The sequence below is a fragment of the Netta rufina genome (genome assembly GCF_964035555.1).
Source record: "Netta rufina genome assembly, chromosome: 4".
Classification (NCBI taxonomy): Eukaryota; Metazoa; Chordata; class Aves; order Anseriformes; family Anatidae; genus Netta; species Netta rufina.
Window position 1 is genome coordinate 66,108,784 of NC_140127.1, and position 26,358 is coordinate 66,135,141.

The 26,358-nt window shown below is 37.9% G+C and overlaps 1 protein-coding gene across 4 annotated transcripts in view; it reads right to left on the bottom strand.

Annotated features, from left to right (window-relative positions):
- ABLIM2 (actin binding LIM protein family member 2) overlaps positions 1-26,358 on the bottom strand; it is a 146,820-nt gene that overhangs the window by 50,021 nt on the left and 70,441 nt on the right. For all 4 annotated transcript variants that reach the window (XM_084286157.1, XM_084286159.1, XM_084286158.1 and 1 more), the window contains exons 7-9: positions 7,996-8,083; positions 4,629-4,687; positions 1,374-1,451 (exon numbers count right to left, since the gene is read on the bottom strand). In XM_084286157.1, the coding sequence (XP_084142283.1) occupies positions 1,374-1,451; positions 4,629-4,687; positions 7,996-8,083 (225 nt within the window). The remainder of the gene's footprint in view (positions 1-1,373; positions 1,452-4,628; positions 4,688-7,995; positions 8,084-26,358) is intronic.

Sequence of the window (26,358 nt, forward strand, 5' to 3'; positions counted from 1 at the left end):
AACAAGCATTAGAGTTGTGTGCTAACTTAATGATATCCTTTGAAAAAAGCAGAAAAAGAAAATGGAGGTTTGTCCTTGACTGTTAACAGCCTATGAAGTACATTTAAAGTGATAATCACAGACACCAAGAAAGAGTACCATCTAATAAAAAAAAAAAAAAATCATTAAAAGTACATAAATCTTAGAAGAATGCTTATGATTTGTAAAAGCAATGGAGCAGCACATGGCTGAAGAGATGGAGACCATCTGGCCAAAGAAAATGTTTACGTGATAATAGTCTTTTACCACCATGAACTGTCTTCATAGCAGTCTTGGCAATGACATTTTTTTAAGTGGGAATATACCCTGGTATGCAAAAGCATGGAGTTTAACTGGAAGGAGAACTCAGAAACACTTATGGCCTTTCAGATAAGGGGCAATTCCTACACTAGTAGCTCATATAAAGGGTATATTGCTTTCAAAATTATTTCTATTTGAAGAAAGAAGACAAGTTGGCTTCAAGGCACGGTTTCACTTGTCTCTGTGCAGTAAATAAGAGTCCTTAACTTTAGCATAGCAACCTCTTTGACAGTCAATCACATCTCCAGCAATTCCCTCTAGTACTATTCAGTGACAATGACTTACCTGTCTGAGGACAAAGAAATCTTGGAAAGAACAAAGAATAGTCCTGAGAATACTGAAGACCTCACAGAGATGTTTATACAGATGCCACAATTCTGGATTTTTTTTCACCTATTGCTTACCAAGTGGTAGCTTTGAGACTTTGCTCATGAACAATATCTACAGCAATTATTACAAGTAAGGTACACCTGGTACTGAAAAAAATACTCAGCATAAGCTTTTATCATATTTGTGCAGTTATTTTAAACTCTCTGAGCTTTCCAGAGCTAGCACTTATTAGACCACAAACACATCAAAGGTCCTCTGAGGTTAGGGACTGGAATTTGTTGAGGCCTGAGTCCTGCAATCATACACAAGTGTTTTCATAAGCAATCAGAGGCAGCCTCAAAGGCTTGATTTAGACGTATAGTGTTCAAATCTAAGCTTGTAATCTACCTGTGGGCTGTACTGTTTACTTAAACTTTTCTTTTTAGAAAGTATTGTGGTATTTTGCTTGCTGTGGTACAAAACAGTTCTGGTGGTAATGTAAGTGCTATAAATACACCACAAAAAATAACAAGAAACTGCCAGAAGTCTGTTATGGTAAAGGCAGTATTCAAACATTTTAAATATGAGTAAGTAAATTCCATTTTAGAGGAATCACCAACTATAGTGGTTTGGAGACATTAACTTTACATACATGTTAAACTGTAGGAGGAAGCATGGGCTTTTTTCCACATCTCACAGAATGCATTTCACAGTAAAATACTTACATAGATCACACGGCTTGGGGAACCTGATGTACTTGAAGCAGGTACAGAAATAATACTCTCAGAGGAAGTCCTTGTTTCCTATGGCAGGAGAAGAGATGTGAAACAGAAGAAATAGGGAGACAGGTCAGAGACATTTCTTTTAATTTAATTTTTACCACTTAAAAATGGCATATTATATTTAGCTAAAAATGTACAAGCACATCAAAAACTTGCAAAAAATGTGCTTAATCCAACTGATAAATTTGAAAATGCAAAATGATTTTACATACAACTTGCTCTCCCCTCTTCCCTTCAGAAGAGAATGGCCTGGGGCATTCCTAGGCTGCCAGGACAGCCTTTGGACACTATCAGAGACATTACAGGAGCACTGCATCTGGTGTCACAAGGTGATTTATTTGCAATATTACTTATATTTGCAACTCTATGGTTGTAATGTCAAACCAATTCACGTTGCTACTGGAACGTGTCGTGGTAGTGTGTCATTCACTCAGAGCAAACAGCATGACATCCTGCAGAACATCCTGAATCAGATAACCAATAGCTTAGCTTTGCCCTCTCTGATTTTAAGAGATTTGTTTCAATATTCAGCTATTTTTTTTATGTTTTCAATCATTCTGGCATTCAGTGACAGATCATTATTGCTTTTGATAGATTCCTTTACGATGAAAAATATAATTACTGATAAATAACAAAAGGTTGTGAGAAACAATGATACTAACAATGAGTGAATAGATCTGACATTCTTAACTGAAGTTTAAACGAATCTTACTAAGAGTTTTATACCCTATTTTTACCCAGATATGTTAATGTATTGTAAAATATTTTTTCCCATCTATGGAGAAAACTGGCCCTGATTGGAAAAAATATGAATTTTGCCATTTGTTAAGAATGACTGTGATTTCCTATTTCACCAAATGCAGACAATTCTTATCTGGAGGTTACAATTGCTCAAAACCTTTTAGCATTATTAAGCTGTCAGGTCAAGGTAGCACCCTTCCTACTACTTGTCTTTTCTTGAAATATTTGCTAGCTTTTAGAAGCAATATGTAAATATACCTTATCTCAGAAGTGTCTGTATGGCAGGTACTAACACGACCTGAGGAAATGCCCATATTATTCAATTTGTTGGCAGAGAACCATAAAATGAATATGTAACACAGCAATCTCTTACCAAGTAGAGAAACAATGATCACTTAATAACATAGCATTTACAGATAGGGGTGAAACATTATTTGTAATCATTAAATGTTTTCACATGGAACAGAAAACTCTTTAATTATGAAGTAGCAAGAAAGAATGGCTAAAAGTAAAAATTCTATAAATCATACAAATATATCTATATATTCTTCATCAGTTTGATGAACTTTGACTTCTTCTGCCATTACCAGCTTTATCTCTTCTGTTTACTCATACTCCCCAAATTTTTCTTTTTGCTGTCACACTTTTTCACTTCTTCATCCCTTCCACTCCATCTCCAAAGTTTTGTAGTGTGCTGTTACTTACTCTTCCTACCTTTTTTACCTACTTTAGTTACATACTGTGCTTATATTGGTATAAATACATAGAGAGATGACTTTTTAAAAACAATACTCTTCACAGATTGACCAGAAGATTGCTCAACCAGTATATCCTATTCCCAGCTGTACTAGATATGCTGAAAAGTCCCTTACTACTCAATTTGAAAAAGCATCCTTTCTTCTTCTTATTTCTTGTTTGTTTGTTTGTTTAATTAATGAATATAATGATGAGGAAAAAAAGAAAAACAAAACAAAACAAATCAGGAAAACCCCAAAGAAAAGGAAAAATGACTAGGCTTGGAAAAATTATTTGAGTTTCATTCTGTTTTTTATTTGTACTTAGGCAAGCCTCCCACTGACTTTCAGATTCAGTTATCTTTCTCTGCTGCGGAAGGGGCAGACTCCCAGCACTCAGGTGATATGTGTCATGAATGACATGTGTCAGCCTCTACACAATATATTACAAGCATACTTTCTTTTCCTTGGTGGGGTAGAGACCGCCAGTATGAACCCAGTACAATAGTATCCACTGTTTGTCTTTGAAGGAGACAAAAAAAGGACTACTACGCTTTCAATAAAGTACACTGGGTTTCAGTCCTGCAATTTCAGTTACTCAGTCAGAATAATATCCTTAGAAAGCCTGATAATAGAAGCTGCGTAATGCTATTAGACTGAATCAGCAGCACTTATTAAACTGAAATATTTTGACAATATACTTCTTTTTTTTTTTTAATACTGAAACACTACTTACTTGGTATTCAGAGCCCGCCACAGAATACCAGAGCAATCACTTCCTAACACATGGGTACAAAAACTACAGCCAAGATCCTTCAGGGTAAGGCCCAAAAAAGATTTTTTCAAAACTGTAATTTAGTCAAAGTTGTACTTGCTAACACACCAGATTTGTAAACACTCTTTTTATAGTTGCTGCCTCCTGTTCTGACTTGTCCCATGTGACTTGTGTCCAAGCCTTCATGAATCAAAGCAAGGCTTTTTTGAACAGGATACCAAGGATACCACTTGGAGCATCAGAGAAAAGCAGAACCGAAAAGCTCCACAGTTGGCCTCTGCATTAAATGAGATAGCTGCATCTCAGTCCCACCACTTCAGAGAGATCATTTCCCCAGCTACAGATTAATTCTTCATTTCCTAAGGGCAGCTTATTCATCTGCTAACCTTGTAATTATTAAAGTTGCCAGAACAACCCCCTCTTCCCTTTGCACACAGACAGATGCACAAATCATCCAACTTAAGGAGGTACTTCAAGCCAGAGATTAAATTAAGTTGTGGCTGGCTTGCCAACATTTTACAAACAATAAAAAAGAAATTCCAAGGAGAATTGGTACTTTTTTTTTTTTTTTTGGTAAAAACAAATTAAGCGAACCTCCTCTGATCTTTTAAATGCTGAGCCACATAAAAAGAGAAAAGATCATGCACTGATTACATCATAATCAGACAAGTTAAAAAATAACTTGATTTCTTTATATTTTCATATTTTTTCCTATTCAGCTTATATATATATATAACTCTTAAGTCAGGATTCTCCTTTAATCACTAGTAAAAGCAGAATAAAAAACACTACTTTAACCAACTAGATTTCTGTCATTGAAGTTTAAAATTCACTAATTTTAATAAAAAATTCCAAATCTTTCCCTCTACACCTACTCAAAAAAAAAAAAAAAAAAAAAAAAAGGATAGGGAATAAAATGTAAAAAGTGTAAAAATAAGGTATTTTTACCTTGTTTTTTTCTTCAGCCTTGGCAGCTTGTCTACAAACTGGATGCCAGATGGATGTACCTGGAGAGTAAGTTTAAAGTTTTGCTTAATTAAGTTATCAAATAAGAGGCTTTTATAAAATACAGCATGCTAACTGATTTGACTGCCATCACAATTTTGTGGATAGTTTCAAAGCTAAAAAATGACAACAGCTCAGTATCAGTAAAACTGGCCACATACATTTTAAAGACTTGGTGCATTTTAGAAAGCTACATGGACTTCAATAAGTGAAATTAACATCAAAACCTGTGTCCTAAGAGGCATTATATGGGATCTCTGGAACTCCTCCAGCCTGACCTCCTGTTCACAGCAGGTCACATTTCAGAAAGCAGCTCAGGGCTGTGGCCAGTTGGGTTCTGACCATCTCCAAGGATGGAGATCCACAGTACTCCTGGACAACATTTTCCACTCTCATGGTAATTTTGTATTTCCTTATATGTACTCAGAATTTCCTGTTCTCTATTCTTGTAATAGGTTGGCCCAGGTCATATTAAGGAGAACCTAGTGATGGAATGGAATGTCACTGTGGCATTTAAAACTAGCTGAAAATCCAGTCTTTTTTTTTTTTCCCTAAATTCTTCATTGTACTGACCTTGCACTATGTGTTTGTGTCATATAAATTAAATATTAAAGAACTTCTTTAATTTAGGGGAATGTTCACCCTCAAGAAACAGAAAATACACAAATGAACCAATTCTATACTGCATATATGTGTTGAATAGAGGACTACAAACTCCAGAGATGTAAGTCAACAGAAGTGTGAAAAAGAAACTTAATGGTTTTGAATTTGTCAGAAAGAAAAAGAAATCTTTTAAGACTTCAACATAACATTCAGTACTCATTGTGTTCAATGTTCAGAGGAGTGGAATATGTGTACTTATTTAAAATAAAGAATTACATTCAAATTTTAATAGCAAAAAGGAACTGTTATGTTTATGTCAGGCTGACATAGGACAAGACACAAGCTAAAGCATTTCTCCACACATATAAATAATATCAGTGCACTACAAGTTCTTTCTGAGTAACTGGGAAGTTGAGAATTTCTGTTATAAAGGTTTAGTGTTTAGACTGGGTGGAGAGCACCAAGAGGATTTATAGGAAATGTTTTGTTTTCACAGCAATTTGATAATTTTCCAGCAGATAGTTTGATAGCAGTTTCACCAGTAGATTTTGGAAACAAGATAGAAACAGAAAGTCTATTTCCCAGAAGACAGATGGAGATCATCAGAATTCAATTCACAAGAATAATCCAGATGAACCCAGACTCAAACAGTAAAAGATTATCTGCAAGTCCAGACTGGATAAATTAAGTTTAATAAGTTACTGAAGTTTTCTAGGGACTGAACCACTAAGAAATGGTTTTATAGCACCTTCAAATTCAGTGCTAATTTATGCTCCAATTATGAATGGGTCTGAGCTCACCAACTGAAAGAGTTTGTCTCAAATGGCACATAATTTGATGTAAATCTTCCAAGTGGTTCTAAATAGTAATTAGATCAATTTTTTTGAATTACTTACTCCTGTCTGTGGTCACATGAAATAGGCTAGGGAACTTTTCATATAGAACAAAAAGTCATTTCACCCAAAAGTCATCTGCTGGATCTACTGAAGACTCAATTTCTGCTAAGGCACATGCTTAAAGTTCTTAAGGGAACTTTATGTGTGTTTATTAAGAGGACAAAGAACATGTTATAAACCCCTAGGATTTTTTTAATTATCTAACTCATCAGGTCAGGCAGTTCAAATAACTAATCACAGATCTTTCACAAAGTTAACACTTAACAAAGTTAAGTTTTTCATTTAAGTTTCTAATGGAAACTCCTTTTTACATGAAGTAATAAAGTGTATGATAACAAGTTGGTAGGAATGTTTCATGTATCAGGAAATAAAGTGAGTAAGATGGGTCTAAGTTAGTAGGACAAGAGCATAGTTTTTTAGCTATTGAACTGTAAATCTGGACAGAAATTAATATCAATCCTTACAACAAACTAAACTTAAAAAGATTCACTGCAAGGCAATTTCAGATGGTTTGAAATCTAGAAACAAATCTGCAGTTTGGTATCTTTTTTTAAAAGTATTGATTTCCCAGGGGATTTTAGCATTGCTAAGCTACTTTGCAATTGGAAAAACCACAGCATTTTCTGGCTCCTGAGAGAGAATGCATGAGCACAGACAAGGATCATTATGTCCTTTAACGAGATAGTTCTTGTTGTAAACCAAAGTGACAATAAAATTGTAATTTTGAATAACATACTAAATTATAATTAGATCTTACTGAGACCACTGTTTTGTTTTAAAGTCAAACTTTTCCAGCTTAAAGAATGATTTCTAAGTACACTTCTAGAAAACTGTGGACAATTGCATAAGTTGTAATGCAATGGGCAAGGATGTGATTTTGGAATAATACACCAACCTTGCAGTTCCCACATCCTACTGAGCTTCTCTTCTCTATTTTGTTTCGAAAACATAGGCCCTGTCAAAAATGCAGGCAAAAGCCTTCATTTTCTCTGGTGACTGACCCTCTATTTAACTGTGTACACAGCTTTTCTCTTTGATCAATTTAGTACAGCCAAAATTTGCTACTTCTGAAATGCAGATTTTAGCTTATATCTATGTTTATTATCATTATTATTATTGAATAATTTACAGACCAAGTCTTTCCTATTACCGCTGAAATTCCCTGACAAGAAACACTGAATTTCTTCTGTGCAAGCTCCTGGCTGTCTCCAGTACAGGCACTGTCTGGTATAGGCTTCAGATCCATGGCATCATCATCACCATTCTCAGAGGTTACCCTGAGAATGTCAGGCCTGACTAAGAATTCAGGTAAGGTTCTATAGGCTTTCTCCTTGTATGTAAATGAACAGTGGGTGCAGAATTGGTGTTACATCTTCAATGGTAGCTTTAAGAAACCTACTGTCCTGCATGTATGTAAACTTTTATGTGGAAGTCTTATCACTGCAGAAAAGTCACATTTTCTAGTAAATGGAAAGGTTCATAATCTTCACTGTCAAGCACTTCCATCTGCATGAAAAAAAAACAACCTGCTACCACTCATTCTTCCTGTGATTGCCACTTGCCCTGTGATTTAAATCAAGAGAGAAGTAACAGTGAATAAGAATAAATAAGTTTTCCTGCTGTTGCTTTTGCTTTTCCTTAGCCTACATGTTGCATTCTCCACTTTCTTTGGTAGTTATGAAGAATATGCACAATACAGCTCAGCCATGTGAGCATGCTGCCTAATATAACTGTTGTTTTTTTGTTGTTGTTGTTTGTTTGTTTTTGTTGTTGTTGTTTGCTTGCTTTTTTGTTTGTTTGTTTGTTTTTACCTTGAAGATACATTTCTTCTCCTTCTGCAAACATCTGACTGCACCTGACACATCGTGCGCAAGTTGGGTGATAATGTTTTTCTCCCGCCTGTTTGGGAAAAAAAAATGTACAATTGAGTAAGTATACTGACCGGTTTTGTAGCTTCATTATGAGAAGGGCTTTCTTCACAATCTAGAATGTTTAATTACAGTAAATTAGTTAATAGAGTTAATTAGTTCAACAGTCTTCTAAAGTCTCAATGCTTATTTTTGATTTTTGGTTACAGACACTTCATAAAATGAAATTGTGGTTTTCCCTAAAATAAATAAATAAATAAAAATAAATAAAAGTTAACATGCACTAGTTAGGTTTGTGAATTTATGAAACAGAAACACTTCAATATAGAGAACACTTTTTCCTGTGAATAATCATACTTTGCACCAAATGCAAGGTAGCTTAGGATTTACCTGCACAAGGCAGGTGGGAGGTCATGGATTGAGCATGGATTTGCAATTCACTGTATGCTCCTCACAACCCCCCTACACTCTTAATGCTTATCAAGAACCATCTTGTGCAACGAATGTTTGTATCTGCTTTGAAAGTGAAGTGTCTTGCAGGTAACAGGTACTGAAGTTGATCCATGAGAGTTGATCCAGAGCTTACACTTCCAGATACTATGCACTAACTTCCTCACACAGATAAACCAGGAGTTTTGCCAAGTAATCTTTGTAATTTAATACCACTGTTTTCATTTATTGGAATGAGAACAGAAAATTGCTTAGAAAAGTTTAGTAGGTCATCAATTTTCATAAGTTTCAATTTCCAGTTATTTTACAACCCCATTAATTTCAACTGTTTCACCACTCACTTCAGTGTGTTTTTCAAGAGGGGACACAGAACAAAAGAAAGAAAAAAGAAAAGAAAAAATCCACACACACACACAAAAAACAACAACAACAACAACAACAACAAAAACAAAACAAACAAACAAAAAAAAAACAACAAAAAACAACAACAACAACAAAACAGGAACAAGAGATTTATGCAGCACACTTTTTGGTAGCTTGGTAAGTTTTTTGCTAAAAAAAGCTTGGTAGCTTTGTTAACTTTTTGGCCAAAATTCAGTTCTATGGTCAACTGTGGGAAACCTTGTTAGCTCTGGTTCCTGTTTGCAAGGACAGCAGCAACCCAAGGCAATGAGCCAGTGACAAAAACAGCATCCAGGGAGTTGTGCTCTTCCAAGTAAGCAAAGTGGGCAAGTGACATCCCTTACTTTCCCATCTCCCCAAACATACCCCCGACACCATCTTTCAGATGACACTCACAAAACAGAAATGTTAAAACAATGAACTGTGAAACATTCTCCCTATGTGAATATATCCCTATGTGTATGTGTGTACACATACACATGACAATAGAATGGTTTAGGTTGGAAGAGACCTCTGAAGGTCAACTGGTCCAGCTCCCATGTTTAAGCATGGTCACCAAGAGCAGGTTGCTCAGGCCTGTGTCCAGGTAGCTTTTGAATATCTCCAAACAGGGAGACTCCACAAACTCTGTGGGCACCTCATGCCAGTGCTCGGTCACCTGTACAGTGAATACTTTCTGATGTTTAGAGGAAACGTCTTGTGTTCCTGTTTGTGCCCATTGCCTCTTGTCCTAGCATCAGATACCACTGAAAATAGCCTCACTTTGTCCCTACTACACCCTCCTTTCAGGTATACAACCCTCTATGCACAGTTCTCACCCACAACTCATGTGGTCTCTACATATAACAGATTCCTGTTAGGTTCAACAACCCAAAGCCAGCTCTTGCATATGCTCCAAGCAGCCCTTGCTCTTCAAAACCCCTATGGAAACAAAAGCCAGATCTTGTCCTCTTTGACCCTGCATTATTCAGAATGGCTCATGGTTTTTGAGGTCAATGTGGCTTCCATTATGAAAAAAAAAACACACAAAAAACCAACAAAAAAAACCACCACAGGAGACCAAGTAATTCTAAAGCTGAGTCTGACTCCAATAGAAGTTCTCAATGAAGTAAAAATATGCAAATGTAGACTATGTTGCCTGTTAACCTGGAGGAGGTTGAAAGGGCTACTAGAATTCTGTGTACGTTTAACAAATTACTAGTACTGTCCCACTATCTTCATCATCTAAATATGCTCCCAAAGCACTGTACCTTCTGTTAAGCTAGAAATTTTACACTATTACTACAGAAATGGCTTGTCAATCTTTTTCACTAAATGAATGTCAAAGCCTCCAGAGGTTTTTATGCTGAAGAACATTATCTAGGTCTAGGGGCTATTTGCCATTTGCTGTTTGAAATATGGGAGCATAATTTAGGTTAAAAAATCTTGTTTCTACTTCATAGAACCACAGAATCATAGAATGATTTGAGTTGGAAGGGGTCTTAAAGATCATATAGTTCCAGGCCTCCTGCCATGGGCAGGAACATCTTCCACTAGATCAACTTGATCAAACTTAACCAATGTAAAGTTCATGCACACCTGAAAACTTGTTCCTATTTTTGAAACCATTGTGGTGTAAATGCCTGAAGTATGATGATAGTGGTTGTAGGCAAAATCCTAACTCCCCTATTCCCACCTGGAGTGAATTGGTACAAGACATAGATAAGTACGGACACCGAATGGGCTGGATTAATTCATCCAGTATTAAATCCCAAGACCACTCGGCAGGTCCACCGAATCCACACTCAAAATCCCAGATACCCCAAATTCAAAGAGAGATTCAAACCTAATAGGGAATGGAGTGAGTTGTGGTGTCGGCAAAAAAACTCTTATCCCCGGGGAGGGCAGTGAGCCACCCTGCTCAGCGGGTATTAGCAATTCAATGGCTCTCTAATGAACACTCTGACCCTATCATTGCCATTCCTGTTGAACCCCCCAGAAATATTGGTAAATTTTCTTATTGATACCAGGACCCAAATGTCAGTAATTACACATGAGACAGCACAAACCCTGAGCATAACACAAACCCTGAGCAGGGGTGGTCAACACAGGGTTAAATTCACGGGAATCAATGGTGTGGAAAAACAATGTCCCACTGCAAAAATTTCACTCTGGTTGCCAGAGGAACAAAAATTAACCAGGATAGAAGTACTAGTTGGTGCTGCATATACTAATATTTTAGGATTTGACATACTGCATGGTTGTACGTGGAAGCTCCCTGATGGAACTGTGTGGAGTTTCGCGACACATCAAAGGGATTCAGGCACTGTGAGACTGAGCCTGTTACAAACATCCATACCCTTATCCCCTGCTAAAATCATTAATGATCGGCAATATCTGTTGTCAGCAGCAGCACTTATGGGGATTGACTGGGTGGTAACAGAATTGGAAAAAAGAGACATTATTAAAAGGACCCATTCACCTTACAATTCACTGGTGTGGCCAGTAAAGAAACCACCCAGGCAATGGCGTTTTACAGTGGATTACAGACAGTTAAATGCTAACACTACACCTTTGACTGCCGCAGTTCCAAACATGGCAGAGATAGTGAAAGCCCTCTGTGTATCTAACAGTAGTAATAGTGCTAACTACTCCCAAATATTTCTATGCATGGGAAATCAAAGATTGCTATTTCACCCTCTTTCTAACCCTGCCGGTTGAGTACAACCGAGCATATTTTATTTTCCTTTGTGTTCACAGGAACCCTGAGCGAACTGTATATGGACAGCTGGAAGATGATGAATCAACAGTTTGGATTAATAATGCTATGCTTTACCCTGACCTTGATGCAATTACAGACCTTAAAGGAAACTTAGCTACTGTGGCTGTGCATGGAACTGAGGTGTTTCACCATGGCATTTAACCACGTATTGTCACAGTATAGCACAGTACAAAATATTTTCAAAAGATGAATGGAGTTGGAATGATTCTCTAAGAATGGCTGAACTTCAAGCCATGTCTGGACAGACAATACAAATTGGTTGCCGAATAACTAACTGATCCACTTATAATTGGCCGACTGAAATTAAGACAGCTTCCACAATAACTGAACCAAATTTTGATTGCTGGTACAATTTTACTTTCACCAAACCTATAATTGTGTACTGTCTTTGGGGTTACAGAGGCACAGAAATATTATTTGAATTCATGGTTAATACAGAAACATCATCGACTACAAAGGATAAGAAGCCTCTGCCTCCGCAGATACTTGAAAACGAACCGACTCAGCCTCCCATTGGTCTAACTCCTTCCATCTTCAACATAGGTCCTTACATAATTAAAAATGTGGGACAACAACAAATTCTCTTTAACCCTAGTTGGTCCCTAAAAAGGGCCACGGGATGCAACTAGGTTATTAGGGACAGGATTAGGTATATTAAATAGCATTGGTGCTGAGGTCTTAATGAGTAGAGTAACTGCTACTACAGATGACCTAAGGAAACTGGAACAACCAATAAAATCATCCTTATTGGCTTTAGGAGCAAATCAATGGCTTCTATCAGATATTTTACCCCATTGGGAACAAATTGAGGAAAATGATCATCAATTAATTGTAAATGCCCTTGGAAAAGCCCAAGGCAATACCTCCCTTGCCTTGAGCTGCATCCAAGCGCAGTTATGGATACAATCTGTAGCAGCAGCTATTATTAGAGAGGGAAAAGGAAAAACTTTGCCCACTGAAATTCGAAAATTGATTTGGGTTATTACTTCAGAATTTGAAAAAGAGTTTCAAGCTTGGTGGCAATTAGTCAACTTTACCCATTGTGCAGAAAATGATGAAACTGTTGCCTTTATACTTACTATAAGTAATGCCACCGTATACAATGTATATCCAATCATTGCATTAGGACTCAATCATAATGGAACTATACTTTATCCTAAAGAGCATAAAGTATGGGCCCATCAAAAGGGAGGAAAGTGGCAAACAATTGATGTAAATGCATGTATTGTGCATGAACAAAAAGGTTTCATCTGTGAAAGTAACACGCTGGAATCCCAAGACATTTGTCTTGACACTGAGCAAAATATTTGCCACTTTGAGATACATCCTAATGAAACCCTTGAAACTGTACTTGTATATATTGGGAAAGGTTGTGTTTGCATGAGAACTCATTGTGATTCTATAGTCGTAGATAATGCAGTGGTAGATACCAGTAATCACTCTAATGTTTGTGTTTGCAATTTTACCAAAATTCTAGGATGTGATTTTAGATACTCAGTTCCTGACACTTCTTATCAACTTATTGCATCTAATTATATTCTGCTTCATGAACTGCTGCCTACTCCTATTGGAATGAACCTTGGTGAAGAAATTGCTGGTACATGAGGACCTGAAGCAGCTGATGACACAAGTCCGAGAAAATGGACAAAAGACTCTGATTACTGTCCATCATGATGCACAAGAAATACATCAAGTGATGGAAAGAGTAAAGAGAGATGAGAGACACCGTTGGTGGGACACTTTGTTTGGATGGTCACCAGCTGCCACGGGAATCTTCAACAAGATGCTTCACCCTGTTATTGTTCTGTTAATACTCACTGTATTATGTTTTATACTGACAACTAGTTTGTATGTTAAACTCTGGTTTATAAGAAACGTTTAGCATCCCTACACAATGTACATACACTCGATAAACCTCATTCTGAGAATGTATGTGATATCCCCGACATATTCCAACCATCGTGAAGCTTGAGTGACTATAGTCACGGGGTGGATTATGTGGTGTAAATGCCTGAAGTAACTAGGAAAATAAAACTAACATTCACATTTTTAAGGAAAAGGTACAGCATTGAAGAGGCTTTCAGGGTAGGGCATAACTGCATTACCTGAGCGTTTCCTAGGCTCCCAACCTTAGATGCTATCGCACTGGGGAAACTTGGTGTGCTAGCTCTAAGGAACAGCACAGAGCGTAGAGTGGAGTGGAGACACCACGGCTAGGCTCTGTAATCAGGTGGGGCCTCGATTGTTCTTGTTGTGCACAAAGCTGCCTCTTTTTGCCACCCTGAGCCAAAGACCTGTCATGTTTTGACAAATGCTGTACCCTAGTGTACTTTTTGCTCATTATAATATCATTATAATACCAAAACACACCTCCATCCCAAAAGCTACCCACCTCCAAGGTGCGACCACCCCTCACTGAGCATGCGCCCTGAATTTCTCGGAGCCTATTACTTTAAACGGAGACGGGAAAACTTTACACCAATCATAACTAAGATATGCTTGACTAGAGCCACTCAAGCTCCACCTAAAAGATAGAAAATAATATAAATTGGTCCAAGAGAGAGGGGATGTTAGGGAAGATACCACCGTCAGGGGAGATACCATCCCGAGGAAATACAACATCCTTAGGACCTCCTGACTCCTGGGATCAGTCGACGGGCTGAGCCTCTCTCCCCCCCCCCATTGGGATGCCTTTGGGTGAGATCTGAATACTTGCTTATAAATCTCTATAGAGTCTTTGATCCTTTTAACGTGTTTATTTCTAGGCTGCGCACCTGTGACACCTGTAACATCTATAACATCTATAACACCTGTAACATCTGTAACACCTACAACACCTATAACACCTGTAACATCTGTAACACCTACAACACCTGTGTATTTCATGCATACTAGCTTGCTTTTGCAGACAGTCCCTATCACCGGCAATCCAAAAGAACCTGATTATCTGTTGCTGTAATAAACCATACTTTATTGCATTGTGATAGCTCTCATTAAGTGCAACTAGGGTGAGGGTGGTTAACTGTGATAGTTCAGTGTTCTGAATCCAACCAGACCCCCAGACAGTTAATGCGTTTTTGGTGAATGTCTGAACGGACCCCCAGACGGTTAATGCGTTTTGGTGAAGGTCTGACTGGACCCCCTGATAGTTAACGCATTTTTGATGAATGTCCGACTGGTTCAGTACTCTGAATCTGACCGGGCCCGTAACGGTTAATCAGCTACACCCCTTAACGCGACAACCATCAACAAGGAAGAGCAACACATCACATCAGAGTTACCATTTTGAAAACAGCTTTTCTTTTTTATGGTATCATTTGTGCAAACTGCTGAGTGATTTCTGCAATGTAAGGAATGGAAGTTGAACACTATTTACTATGTCAACACCTTAAGTTATCATGCCATTAAGTATCAGTATTGGGTTTAAACCTCAGAGGTTTAAAATTGCTTGCATGAATGCTGGTGTTTAACCACAGAAGGGTATTCAGCTATCACCAGATGAACTCAAATTTATAATATCAAGCTGGAAAGAAATATAATTTGCCCTGGAAGATTCATATCGCACAAGCATTGCAAATGTAATGTATAGCCTCAATAATTCAATTGCTTTGGCACAGATGATATAATTCCCAGGCTAACACTAACTAAGGGAGTTCAATTACTACTTTGCTAAAATAAACTGTCAGAATACATTCTCATATAACTTGGATGCATCACAGAATAAAATATATTTCCCTAAATATAACTAGATAACCAAATACATAATTTTCATTCAATCTGTATAGAAAGTAATACTGACTAGCTGTAGAATGTCACAGAGACCTCTTTTTATGAAAAATACAACAGGAAAATAAGGGAAGAAAGGTGCAGTGATCCACTTGCTGATGCTCACATCTGAATAATTCCAGTTGATTTTGTATAATTACCTATGAATTAAAATAGGATATACTCAAATTTTTCATATAACTCTTAGTGCTGACACTGTTTTTTGCTTCCCCCTTTATTAAATTTATTATACCCCTCTTCTAACCAAAGCACGTAACACAAGAATTGCCAGAATCCTTATCACTAAGTGTTTAAAACATCACACCACCTTTCTAAATGAGAGGTGATAACTAAATCTGAGGTTACAAACTTCATGCAGGAATTAACTAATAATATTCCTTAATAGGTTTATACAGTTAGACTCATTAGATACCATGAATTGCATTTAGACCATGGGACCTGGGTGTGTTGGGTCTGAATGCAAACCATAACCTCATTTGGGTATGTGCCAAAAAGGCTTTCATTGCTGTCCCTCTTCAGGCTATTTCAGATGCTTCATCTCATGGTTGAGCAATTGGTTCCAGCAGAACCCAGAAATTTTATAAGCTCAGGACAGTAACTGTTTTATGTTTTCAATTTAGTTGTATTGATGTCCTTGTTATTTTTTATTTTCTTGGTTATATTGATATGAGGGAGTTTAATGCAGCTAAAATAATCATATAGTTTCTTCTTTGCACAGCTTGAAAGATCAGTTTGACAGATTGTTCCCCCAGTGTTGCCTGTTTAATAAAATATCTACACACACACACACAGCACAGATGAAGCAACAACAATCTCTGAGAGATCTCTTATTGTTCAAGTGGTAGATTATCATAGAATCATAGAATATCCCCAGTTGGAAGGGACTTCCAAGGATCATTGTGCCCAACTCCAGGCTCTGCACAGGACCACACAAAACTCAGCCCGAATGTCTAAGAACATTGTCCAAACACTTCGTGAACTCCAGCAGGTACCATGACCACTGGCCTGGGGAGCCTGTCCCAGTGCCCAACCACCCTCTGGGTGAAGAACCTTTCCCTAACACCCAGCCTGACCCTCCCTTGTCCCAGCTCCACGCCATGCCCTCGGGTCCTGTCGCTGTCCCCAGAGAGCAGAGCTCAGCACCTGCTGCTCCGCTCCCCTCGTGAGGGAGCTGCAGGCCACCATGAGGCCTCCCTTCAGCCTGCTCTGCTCTGGGCTGAACAAACCAAGGGACCTCAGCCTCTCATCATACCCTTCCCCTCTAGACCCTTCACCATCTTTGTAGCCCTCCTTTGGACACTTTCAAACAGTTTTATGTCTTTATGCAGTGGTGCCCCAAACTGCACACAGTACTTGAGTTGAGGCCGCACCAGCACAAGGCAGAGTGGGACAATCTCTTCCCTCGACTGGCTGGCAGTGCCTGATACACCCCAGGGTATGGTTGGCCCTTCTGGCTGCCAGGGCACACTGCTGATTTATGTTTAACTTACCATCAACCAAAGCTCCCAGATCTGGGGGACTGCTCTCCATCCTCTCATTCCCCAGTCTGTATATACCCTTCCCAGGTGGAGAATCCAGCACTTGCTCTTGTTTCTTGTCTTGTCACTTGTCTCTTCATGTGGTTGTTGACTGCCCAGATCTCTAATTTGTCAAGATCTCTCTGCAGGGCTTCTCTACCCTTGAGGGAGTCCACAGCTCCTCCCAATTTAGTATGGTCCACAACTTATTTAGTATGCATTTGAGTCCTGCATCCAATCATTTATAAAAACATTGAAGAGAACTGGCCCTAAAATGGATCCCTGGAAAACTCCATTAGTGATTGGCCACTAGCCTGATGTAACCCTATTTACTGTAACCATTTAACCATTTGAGTCCCTTCTCAGTATCCTACATTTCCTTCAAGACTGCACCTGGTCTTTGCATCCAGGCACTCAGATGTGAAGAAAGTATTATTATGAAGATCAATTTAAAGATTAATTTGCAACTGAGACTTCCTCAAACCAACGATTTAATTAATTTAATTACCAACAATTTAATTTCCTTTCAAGTGACTACACCAGCTTTCCACAATCACTGAGTCAAAGTGTTGGTGTGCAATTTAAAGATGGAATCAAAACAGTCCTTAAACTCTGAGGGAAAAAAAAATAATGTTATGAATTACTTCATTCTTCTTAGGTATGAGGGAATGCATCCTATGATAATTCTCTTCTGTGCAGTGGGAACAGTTTTCTGGATGACATCAACATAAGAAATGTTCTCACACTGGATAAAGACCACTAACAACTATCCACACTCTGTACTCGAAGCATGAGGGACACTGCAATTACTGTCTGTCCCACAGCACATCAACAAGAAAACCCAAGTTTCACTAGGAGCAGGAGTAGAAGTCTCTGCAAAAATAATAATAATAATAAAAAAGCATAAAGTGTATACAACTGCATTTACTTATTTCCCATACCTTGAGGGACTGAACTAGGAAAAAAAATGAATTTTATGTGATAAGTGTGAATTGCGTAATTTAAAGCACAATTTGAAGACAATAAAGAGAGTAATCCTAGAGCCTGTAGGGAACTGAGAGCAGCATGAACATCATGCCTGGAAAACATACAATATAATTTGTACCAGGAAAAACAAACTAAACTACTAAAAGTTGGGTTCTAAATTAGCTGTCATCACTCAGGGAAAAGATATTACATTATCATAGACAGCTCAGTGAAAACCTCTGCAATGGCTGCGATAATTGATGAGGTGGTAAAATATATAAAAGAATGTATGTACAGTAATTGAGACTATCACAATGACATTGCTATTCTGGCCTCTCATGCCATTGTTGGAAGTGTGACAGATGTCACGGTTTTACTGCAGGTGATGAGCAATAGCTGCTTGTGGATTGACACTTGAGGGACTAAACCAGAGTGGCCCAGAGCTCAAAGTGTGAACTAAGTCCCAGAAAGAAGACTCAAGATTTCTGACAACTCACTCTCAAGTGAAGCACAAGTACATACTATCTCACTGAATTATTGATTTAGTAAACTTGTCTGTAAAGGAAGACAGAAAGTAGACTCTATTTTAAAACTATACTAGTAGAAAAGTAGAAAAGAATTAGAAAGTAGACTCTATTTTACTCATTATTTAATTAGTAAAATAATTATACTTGTAACTACTTGGTTGCTGTCCCGATTATGAATTATTCAGTAAAATTCCTCCTTTTAAACAACAACAACAAAATCTATCTCAGCAGCAAAATGCACAATAGTATCTCACCTCTTTTACTACTGGGAGTAAAGAGCTCATATAAGTGGAAAAAAAATGTTAGACTGCGGCAGTCTCATCTACTGAGATAGGTCCGAATCCTGTCATCCTCATACACTACAATCTTCAAATGAGGTCCTGACTGCACCCTATTCTGGACAAAGATAATGGAAATCAGCCTGCAAAATACAGAACCTGCTGTTATGCTGACACATGTGGTAGTTGTGTGAACCACAAAGTCAACAAAAAACTCATATGAAGGATTCTTCATTACAGTCTTTTTCCATGGTACAAATCTACTACAGAGTTGGGTCATCGCCAAGAAGACACCTGTTCAAGTAAAGGTAAACAGAGTAAAGCACAAAAATACCAACAAACAACACCTTTAAATCAGGAAGCTTATCTCCATGTATTCATATCAATAGAACTGGGGAGAAAAGCAACATCTTAACACTCAGTAAAGAAGATCATTATCTGTCATTTTAAGTTCAGCATTAAGAAGTATCTACCTTCACTGAGAATTTTTACAGAACATGCAAATTAAAAAGCTAAACTCTTTTAATTTATATTTAATTCATCTTGTTTATACTTCCTCGTTCATTCCTAAAATGACTGTTTTTACTGGGGAATTAAACTGTAATGTGAATGAACTTTTTTTTTTTTTTTTTTTTTTTCTCCTCAGGTGGTAGAAATGTACAGGAAACTGATGATGAAATACAGGTATAAAAAGGAACTCTGGATTTTTCATGAAATTCAATTAAGTTTTTAAATGAGATACAGCTTTTCAATGTTAATGAACCCAACCAGCCATTGCATTGATTTATGAAGGCAAATTTGTAATTTCTGTAAGTAAATGCAGTTCCCTGACTTTAGCTGTGCTGAATTTCTAGTTCCTGCTCCCAGAAATATACTAGTTATTATTTAATTACTGCCCAACCTAACAGCACAGAACTAGCCCAGAAAATATTCCTACCTTGGTATTCCACCTACCAGGCTGAAATCAGGACTTATTTTATTACTTATTATTGTCGTTCTGTTTTTATCTCAAGAGTACCGGGGAGAGGGCGCACAGCACCGTACCAAGTGTTGTTCAGCAGTCACACCCTAATACCTCTGCTATTGCATGTGATCATAATGGCACAGTATGTGGACTATACTGTCTTTGTAAACTGGAGTCTATGGGTTTTTTTCAAATAAGTGTGATGATGTTCAGAAAATCAGATAACCACTGCTGCTCGCAGTATATTACTGTGCTTGGTTGCCAGCTTTAGGAGTAACCAGATAAAATCTCCATTCACATTTATAGCAAAGTCAGAGCTTTGCATATTCTACAGATGAACCTGAAACTTTAAACAGTAACAGGTGCATACAGTAATGGTTAAATTAGTAAAAAGCTATCATGTCATCTACTGGGTATGAAGGGACAGGCAACATTAACAATGCAGAGATATTCAGCAAAATATCAATTGCTTATATTATACAACAGTGACGAGGAGAAAAAAATGTGACAGCAACAAGACAAAAAGAAATGTGGAGGAAAACTCTTACTAATTCTCTTAGTCACAGTGTACCTGACTCACCACTGAGTCACTTCAACAGTGTGCCAAGGCAAGTGCACTGTTTTCAATGGGGTTTACACAAGTGTAAATGTTGTGTAATGTTTTGAAACAATTCTTCTCCTTATCTTCTCCTTATTGGATTCATTTATCTTCCCATTAGATGCCAATAAACAGTCATTTGAATTGTTCAGCACATACATCTGCAGCATTACTTACCGCTCTAGCACTCTCACATGTACGACTATTTCATATTGTCTTGGTTCTGGCTCATCCCCCTGTACTTTGCAGAGCCTTGAGAATTCCCACCCACATTTGAGTCATTTTTACTGCCTCCCACATACTTTTTATTCTTCCAGGTATAAAATGCAGAATTGAATGTACCAACAGGGATATGTATCTCAGAATCATAGTAACTTACTATATACTGGATGTTCTAAAGTATAAGTTTCTAATGCTTGTGTGTGTGTGTGTGGGGGGGTTAATAATAATAAAAATAAATACTAAAGGGAATAATTAAGAAAAAAAAATAGAAAAAGCTAAACACTGTTATAACTCTAATCTCATTCTGTGACACCAGCAAACAAGTTCTGACTCAGGAGTGGTTTCATCCCTGCCGCAGTCAAGCAAAAGCTGAGAAAGGCCAACAGAACTTGGTATATGATCTTGTGAACCAAAAAGGTCAAACATGCCTAAAAATCACTAATTTTTCACTCAGTTGCTTTTTTTATACAATGAGTGATCTTTTGTCTTTTTCTACTTAGCTTTGCATTTTTTTTCTTGCCACCCACTGAGACTGGAAGAGCCTTCTGTTTTCCATTTGCTCAACAACCTCCTTCATTTCTTTTCAACTTTCCTCTCCCACTCCTTCAAATCCACTTATGGGCCAAGACAAGCTGCAGCTGGCTCTCACTTCTGCCATCCCTTGATAGGGGAGAGAGAGCAAAGAAGGAGAAAGATGACTTGCAGACATATTCCCCTTCCTTTTCAACTTTGCAGCTGTGGATTTCGCCCACCCATTTCAGACAGGAAGAATGAAGCCGCAACCAACATTGAACAGCCCTGGAGAGGCAGGATGTTTTACCAAATGAAGCCAGCACAGCTCTTCTCATGTCGGTTGTGGTGATCAAGGATGCAAACTTCTGAGGACAGAAGCTGTCTCTCATTATGTGCCTGAATAAGGGCTGATATTTTGGATCCCCAGATTTAGCTGTGACCAGAAATGCTACTTTCATCTACAGAATTGACATTAATAGTACTTCCTGGGAGTAGGAAGGTGTTGCTTTAATACTTAGAAATACAAGAAGTAAGTCACATAGGCAGCTCTCCTGCTAATAGCAGATACGTGGAACCATTGTCACATGGGCCAGAGCATACTGGAGATGCTTTATCAACACAGGCACTTGTCACTAAGTACACTTATTGCTACACCACTGTCATGGTTACAGGACAGAGCTGGAGGGAGGCTGCGTGCTGGTGGCTGGATCGTGGCTGTGTTACAGAGTACAGCAGAGAAGCCGTCTAGCCGACCACAGTGTGCCCAAGGCATGAATCAGAAGAGAAACAGCACTGAGAGAAATTATGCAAAGCAATATGATGAGGAACTGAAGGTGTCCAAAAAGTGCAACGTTTCACACTGTCAAAATATTCAAATGCTGGCAGATAGTGCTAGATAATAATGTATCACCACAGCAACACAGTGCTCAGAAGGGCATTGTAACTGGCATAGTGCATGCTGCTTGTATCTTAGGTACAGGGTAAATACAGAAGCCACTGCTTTGATGCAAAACAATCTTAATTGATTGAGATATTCAAAACTAATTAATAATCTAACGTAATTAATTAATTATGGCAGTTTCAATGAACTGATACTACATTTTTGCATAATGAAAAGCAGTGGACATCACTCACCTACCTTTCAGGAGTCTAACCATGAGCCCGGAGTCTAATTACACACTAGACCTCTACCACACACAAACCCACACAGCCAAAACTGCACAGCAGTGCTATCAGGGACCATTTCCATGCATACAACAGGAATTATTACAATAAAAGAAAGCACACAATTGAAAAAAAAATAATCTACCATAATAAGTTTTACCTCTGTATCAACCAATTTCCCTCATATTTTGAGCTTCTTATTTGTATTATTCAGAAATAGTTTGCAGAATCTCTTACTTTGGTAAAAATTTAAAAATGTAGCAGGCTTAAGCTGTTGAGAAATGCCACTGCTTGCACTTACTCAAGAACCCCAAAAAAATTACTTATAGGGTAAAATTCTGCAACCAGTTCCTTCTAATATGTACTAGTTTTTCTTGACATCTAAAGAGCTGTGAGTTTTTAACAGTTTGGATAATAAGTATAGATAAGAGTAGCTCTGTATCTCCTTCTGGATGGAAGAGGCTGTTGAAAAAGGGGAAGGATGAGGGTGGGAGACAGATTAGGTGAATGAACCTAAAGCATTGTAATTGGGCTACAGAAAAGACTAAAAACTAAGCTTAAAAATGTTTGCATTGCTATTTATATGCTTGTTGGTAATATTTTAATGATATCTGTTTCAAAGCAAAAAGCCCAGGTCAGCTCACCCAGTTGAGTTCAGATACAACGCACTGATGATTAACCTGCCTTTGCAAGCCAGCAGCTCCCGACAAATGCAAGTGGCACTGAAACAGAGACAGTTCTCAAACTGCAAAATGTCTTGCATCTTAGCAAACACTAGTCATTGAAAGTGCTAGTTAATGTTTCCTACCTTTGATGGTTTCCTTTGGCAAGAGCTAATGCTGATTTATTTAGATGTATCTTTTCCAACAGTTTTCCTTCTTCTCTCGTGATGGAGAAAACTGGCATGCAGAACAATTTCTAAATGAGGATCAGTATAGACACTTAGATCCTTTTGCTGCTCTGACAACCTTCTTGAGGCTGTCCATGCTACAGGAAATATTTTGTTCAAATAGACGGAGTCACATTTATTGCGTGCTTCAGTATTAATGCTTGTATTATATGCTGCTGAAGTACCTTTCACACATCACTAGGTTTTGTTGTTAGTGAAACAGCAGGGGAACAGACATTTCAGAATGAACCATTATTCCACACTGCAGGCAGAAATTCATGCACCCTGCTGTAAAGAATTAGTCTCGTCTCTCTGCTACACTGAGACTTCTGCAAAGGGAAAGGCAATTGATTTACAAAGTGGATGGGGATGCGAATAAAAACCAGCTCAACCCTAGGGGAAAGAGAAAAGCAAACTACAAAGAAAAATACTCATGTTTTAATTAATATGCCACTGAGGTATAATTGCCATTTAATTGACATGTACATAACTGGCATTTCTAGTCTCAGTCCTGTCTAGTGCCTACTGCATTTCTTACCTCATTTTAAAGCACCATACAGTTATGATTAATAGATTTAAAAAATATATTAATTATATTTTCTAGATATTTAAGCAAACAACAAAATGTTAACCCTCTCTTCCCCATATACTGACTTCCATGCTGCCGTATCAGGCAGCATTTAGACCCATCTTTATGTTTAGCAAACGATATGGCCATTATCACCAGTTTGTGTAGGATACATTTACACCACAGCCATGTAGCTGTAAATCAGGGGACAGTTGTAGACAAAAGTCTATTCAAGAGGTGAAAATATCCCTCAGCACTTACAGTAGCAATTATGTTAGTTAGGTTGCATGGAAATAAGTCCCAAAAGACCTTTCCAAAATCATATGCTCCAACATTTTACACTGTCAACTTTTATTCACATCAAATGCAAAACACCAGCTAGTAGTGACAGAGAATCATCTAGTTCATCAGCTACCACTACAGTTGGTCATGGAGGAGCTCAGCCTGGCCATAACTGCTGCAGTTGCCTATCTAAGCAAGAACACCTTATTTCCTCACTGTCTAAAATGAGTTTGCCATCAAAACATCGCCAGGAGATTAAGTTTGGATATTAAGTTTTCTCTAGCAACCTAGGAAATCATTTGCTGAAACAGCAGATGAAGAGAAACATCCCCCAAGGTATATCTTACTATAGGCTGTCAGTGGTAACAAAGTCACTGGAAAAAAAAAATAATAAAATGCAAACACCATATTCAGTCTGAGATGTTCCAGGGAAGGGACTTTCTTTAGAAACAGTGAAAAGAGTTACTATTACTGCACAAGGTAGCGGTGAGACGTCATCTGGAGTACAATGTCCATCCATGCTGAAAGATTGTGATTCCAGCTGGCAGTGGGCACTGAGAAAGTCTACCAACATCACAACATGAGCTTGGAGCTTCTTTTACAAGCTGAGGATAATTTGGCTTGTTCATTTTAGCAAATGAAAGTTGGTAGGAACTAAGACTGTTCTCTATAATTTTTCCTTAGACTTCATCAATTAAAAGGAAGAAGATCAAAAAAGCTAAAAATCAATCTTTATCAGAAGAATTAGCAACTGTAGACTGACCACATACAAATAGAAAGGTGCTGGAATTGAGAAAAAGTTTCTAATTATTACAGGTTAAGGAAACCCAGCCACAATTCCCAGAAGAGGACCAGAAGTTGCTGGCTGCCACACAGTACCTCTACACACCGCATCAGCCTTCCAAGCCTCTGCACAGGTTGTCCTGTGGGAAGGACTGGGATGTAGGGAACCCACCTCTGTTCCCTCTGAGCAAAACACAACAAGGAGATCGATAAAATTTCACTAAATAAATGGAAAGCATTCTTTGGACAGAAAAGAGTTTGTACCAGCATTTGGATTATATTGTGAAATATAGTATATTTTCATAACAAAACAATTACACTTATTTTGTCTATTTTTATATGCCTATTAGCACAAGTTGAGACTTTAATTAATAAGTAACTACTTGTGATATTAAAAAGAGATAAAAAATGTTTTTAGTGCCAAATGAAGAGGAATAGATTGCAACACAACAAAATGGAAATGAATGGTTATAAAAAAATCAAAAGCGTATTATTTTAAAATGTGTTTATTTTCTGTGCTACTGCTTGATGTCCACTGTTGCTAGATGGAGAACAGAGCTGCAGCATAGACACATGTGATAGCTATAGCACAAAGAATAAAGTCTTCTTTTCCCTAAAGTCTTGCAGATACACTGCATTAAGTCAAACTATAAAGCAAACTCCAGCCACCTCTTCCTGTCCATTTTAGATGGGAGGAGAAAGTAGGACAGGGCTGATGTTGCGTTAAACAGTGCCCTTTAGGCTTTCATGAGCAAACCAAACCTTATCCATACAATCACTGGTGAGAAGGGCTTTTGTAAAAAGAACAGCAAAATTGTTTCTATTTAAAGCAATAGAATAATTTGTGGTCTCCATAAATCATTTGCTTGTCCCCTTTTGTGTCTTTTTCAGTACAAGTTCCCTGGGAGGCTGAGGGCAAGACAAGGTGGACTAAAGAGGAAGAAAGCCAAGAAAGGAATTATAAACAGCTATCCTATGTTTAAGACTATTTTCTCCATGCAGTGGATCTGGCCCTCAGAAAATGCGCTGAAGGAGGAATTTAAATAACTAAATCATCGCTGTATTTGGCTGCCAACCTACAAAAACAGACATATTTTTAATAAGTTATCGGTAATTCACACTAGTTGACTCTCCCTTCCTCTTCTGCTGAATAAACACTTAAAATGAGCAAGTGTTGGGAAGGGAGACAGTATTATAAAATCTGGACACAGAATAATTGTGGAAGCAGCTGTCCTCCTGACATTATCACAGAAATCAGAGATGGAAAAAATCCTATTAGGTCATATAGTCCCACCCTTTGTCATTGCAGGATTGTTCCCTAACGTAGATTTTCCAATGCCTTGTCCAATCTAGTTTTAATATGATCTAAATGATAGCTTCCAGCAGCTCTCCTGGGGGACTATTCCCCTGGCTAAAAAGTATCACTATCAAGATTTCTTCCTCTCTTTAACAGTAATTTACCCTACTATTTCTGTGTATCTCTAGATTATATTCAAGACCACGAAAAGAAATACTGAAGTACTGAAAAATGTTTCAGGATTCCTCACAATTCTATCCAAAACCTCAAAATATGACAAGCAGCCACAGCTATTTTTTTTTCTATCCTCCTGACCAGGAGGTACACAAATGTCCCAAC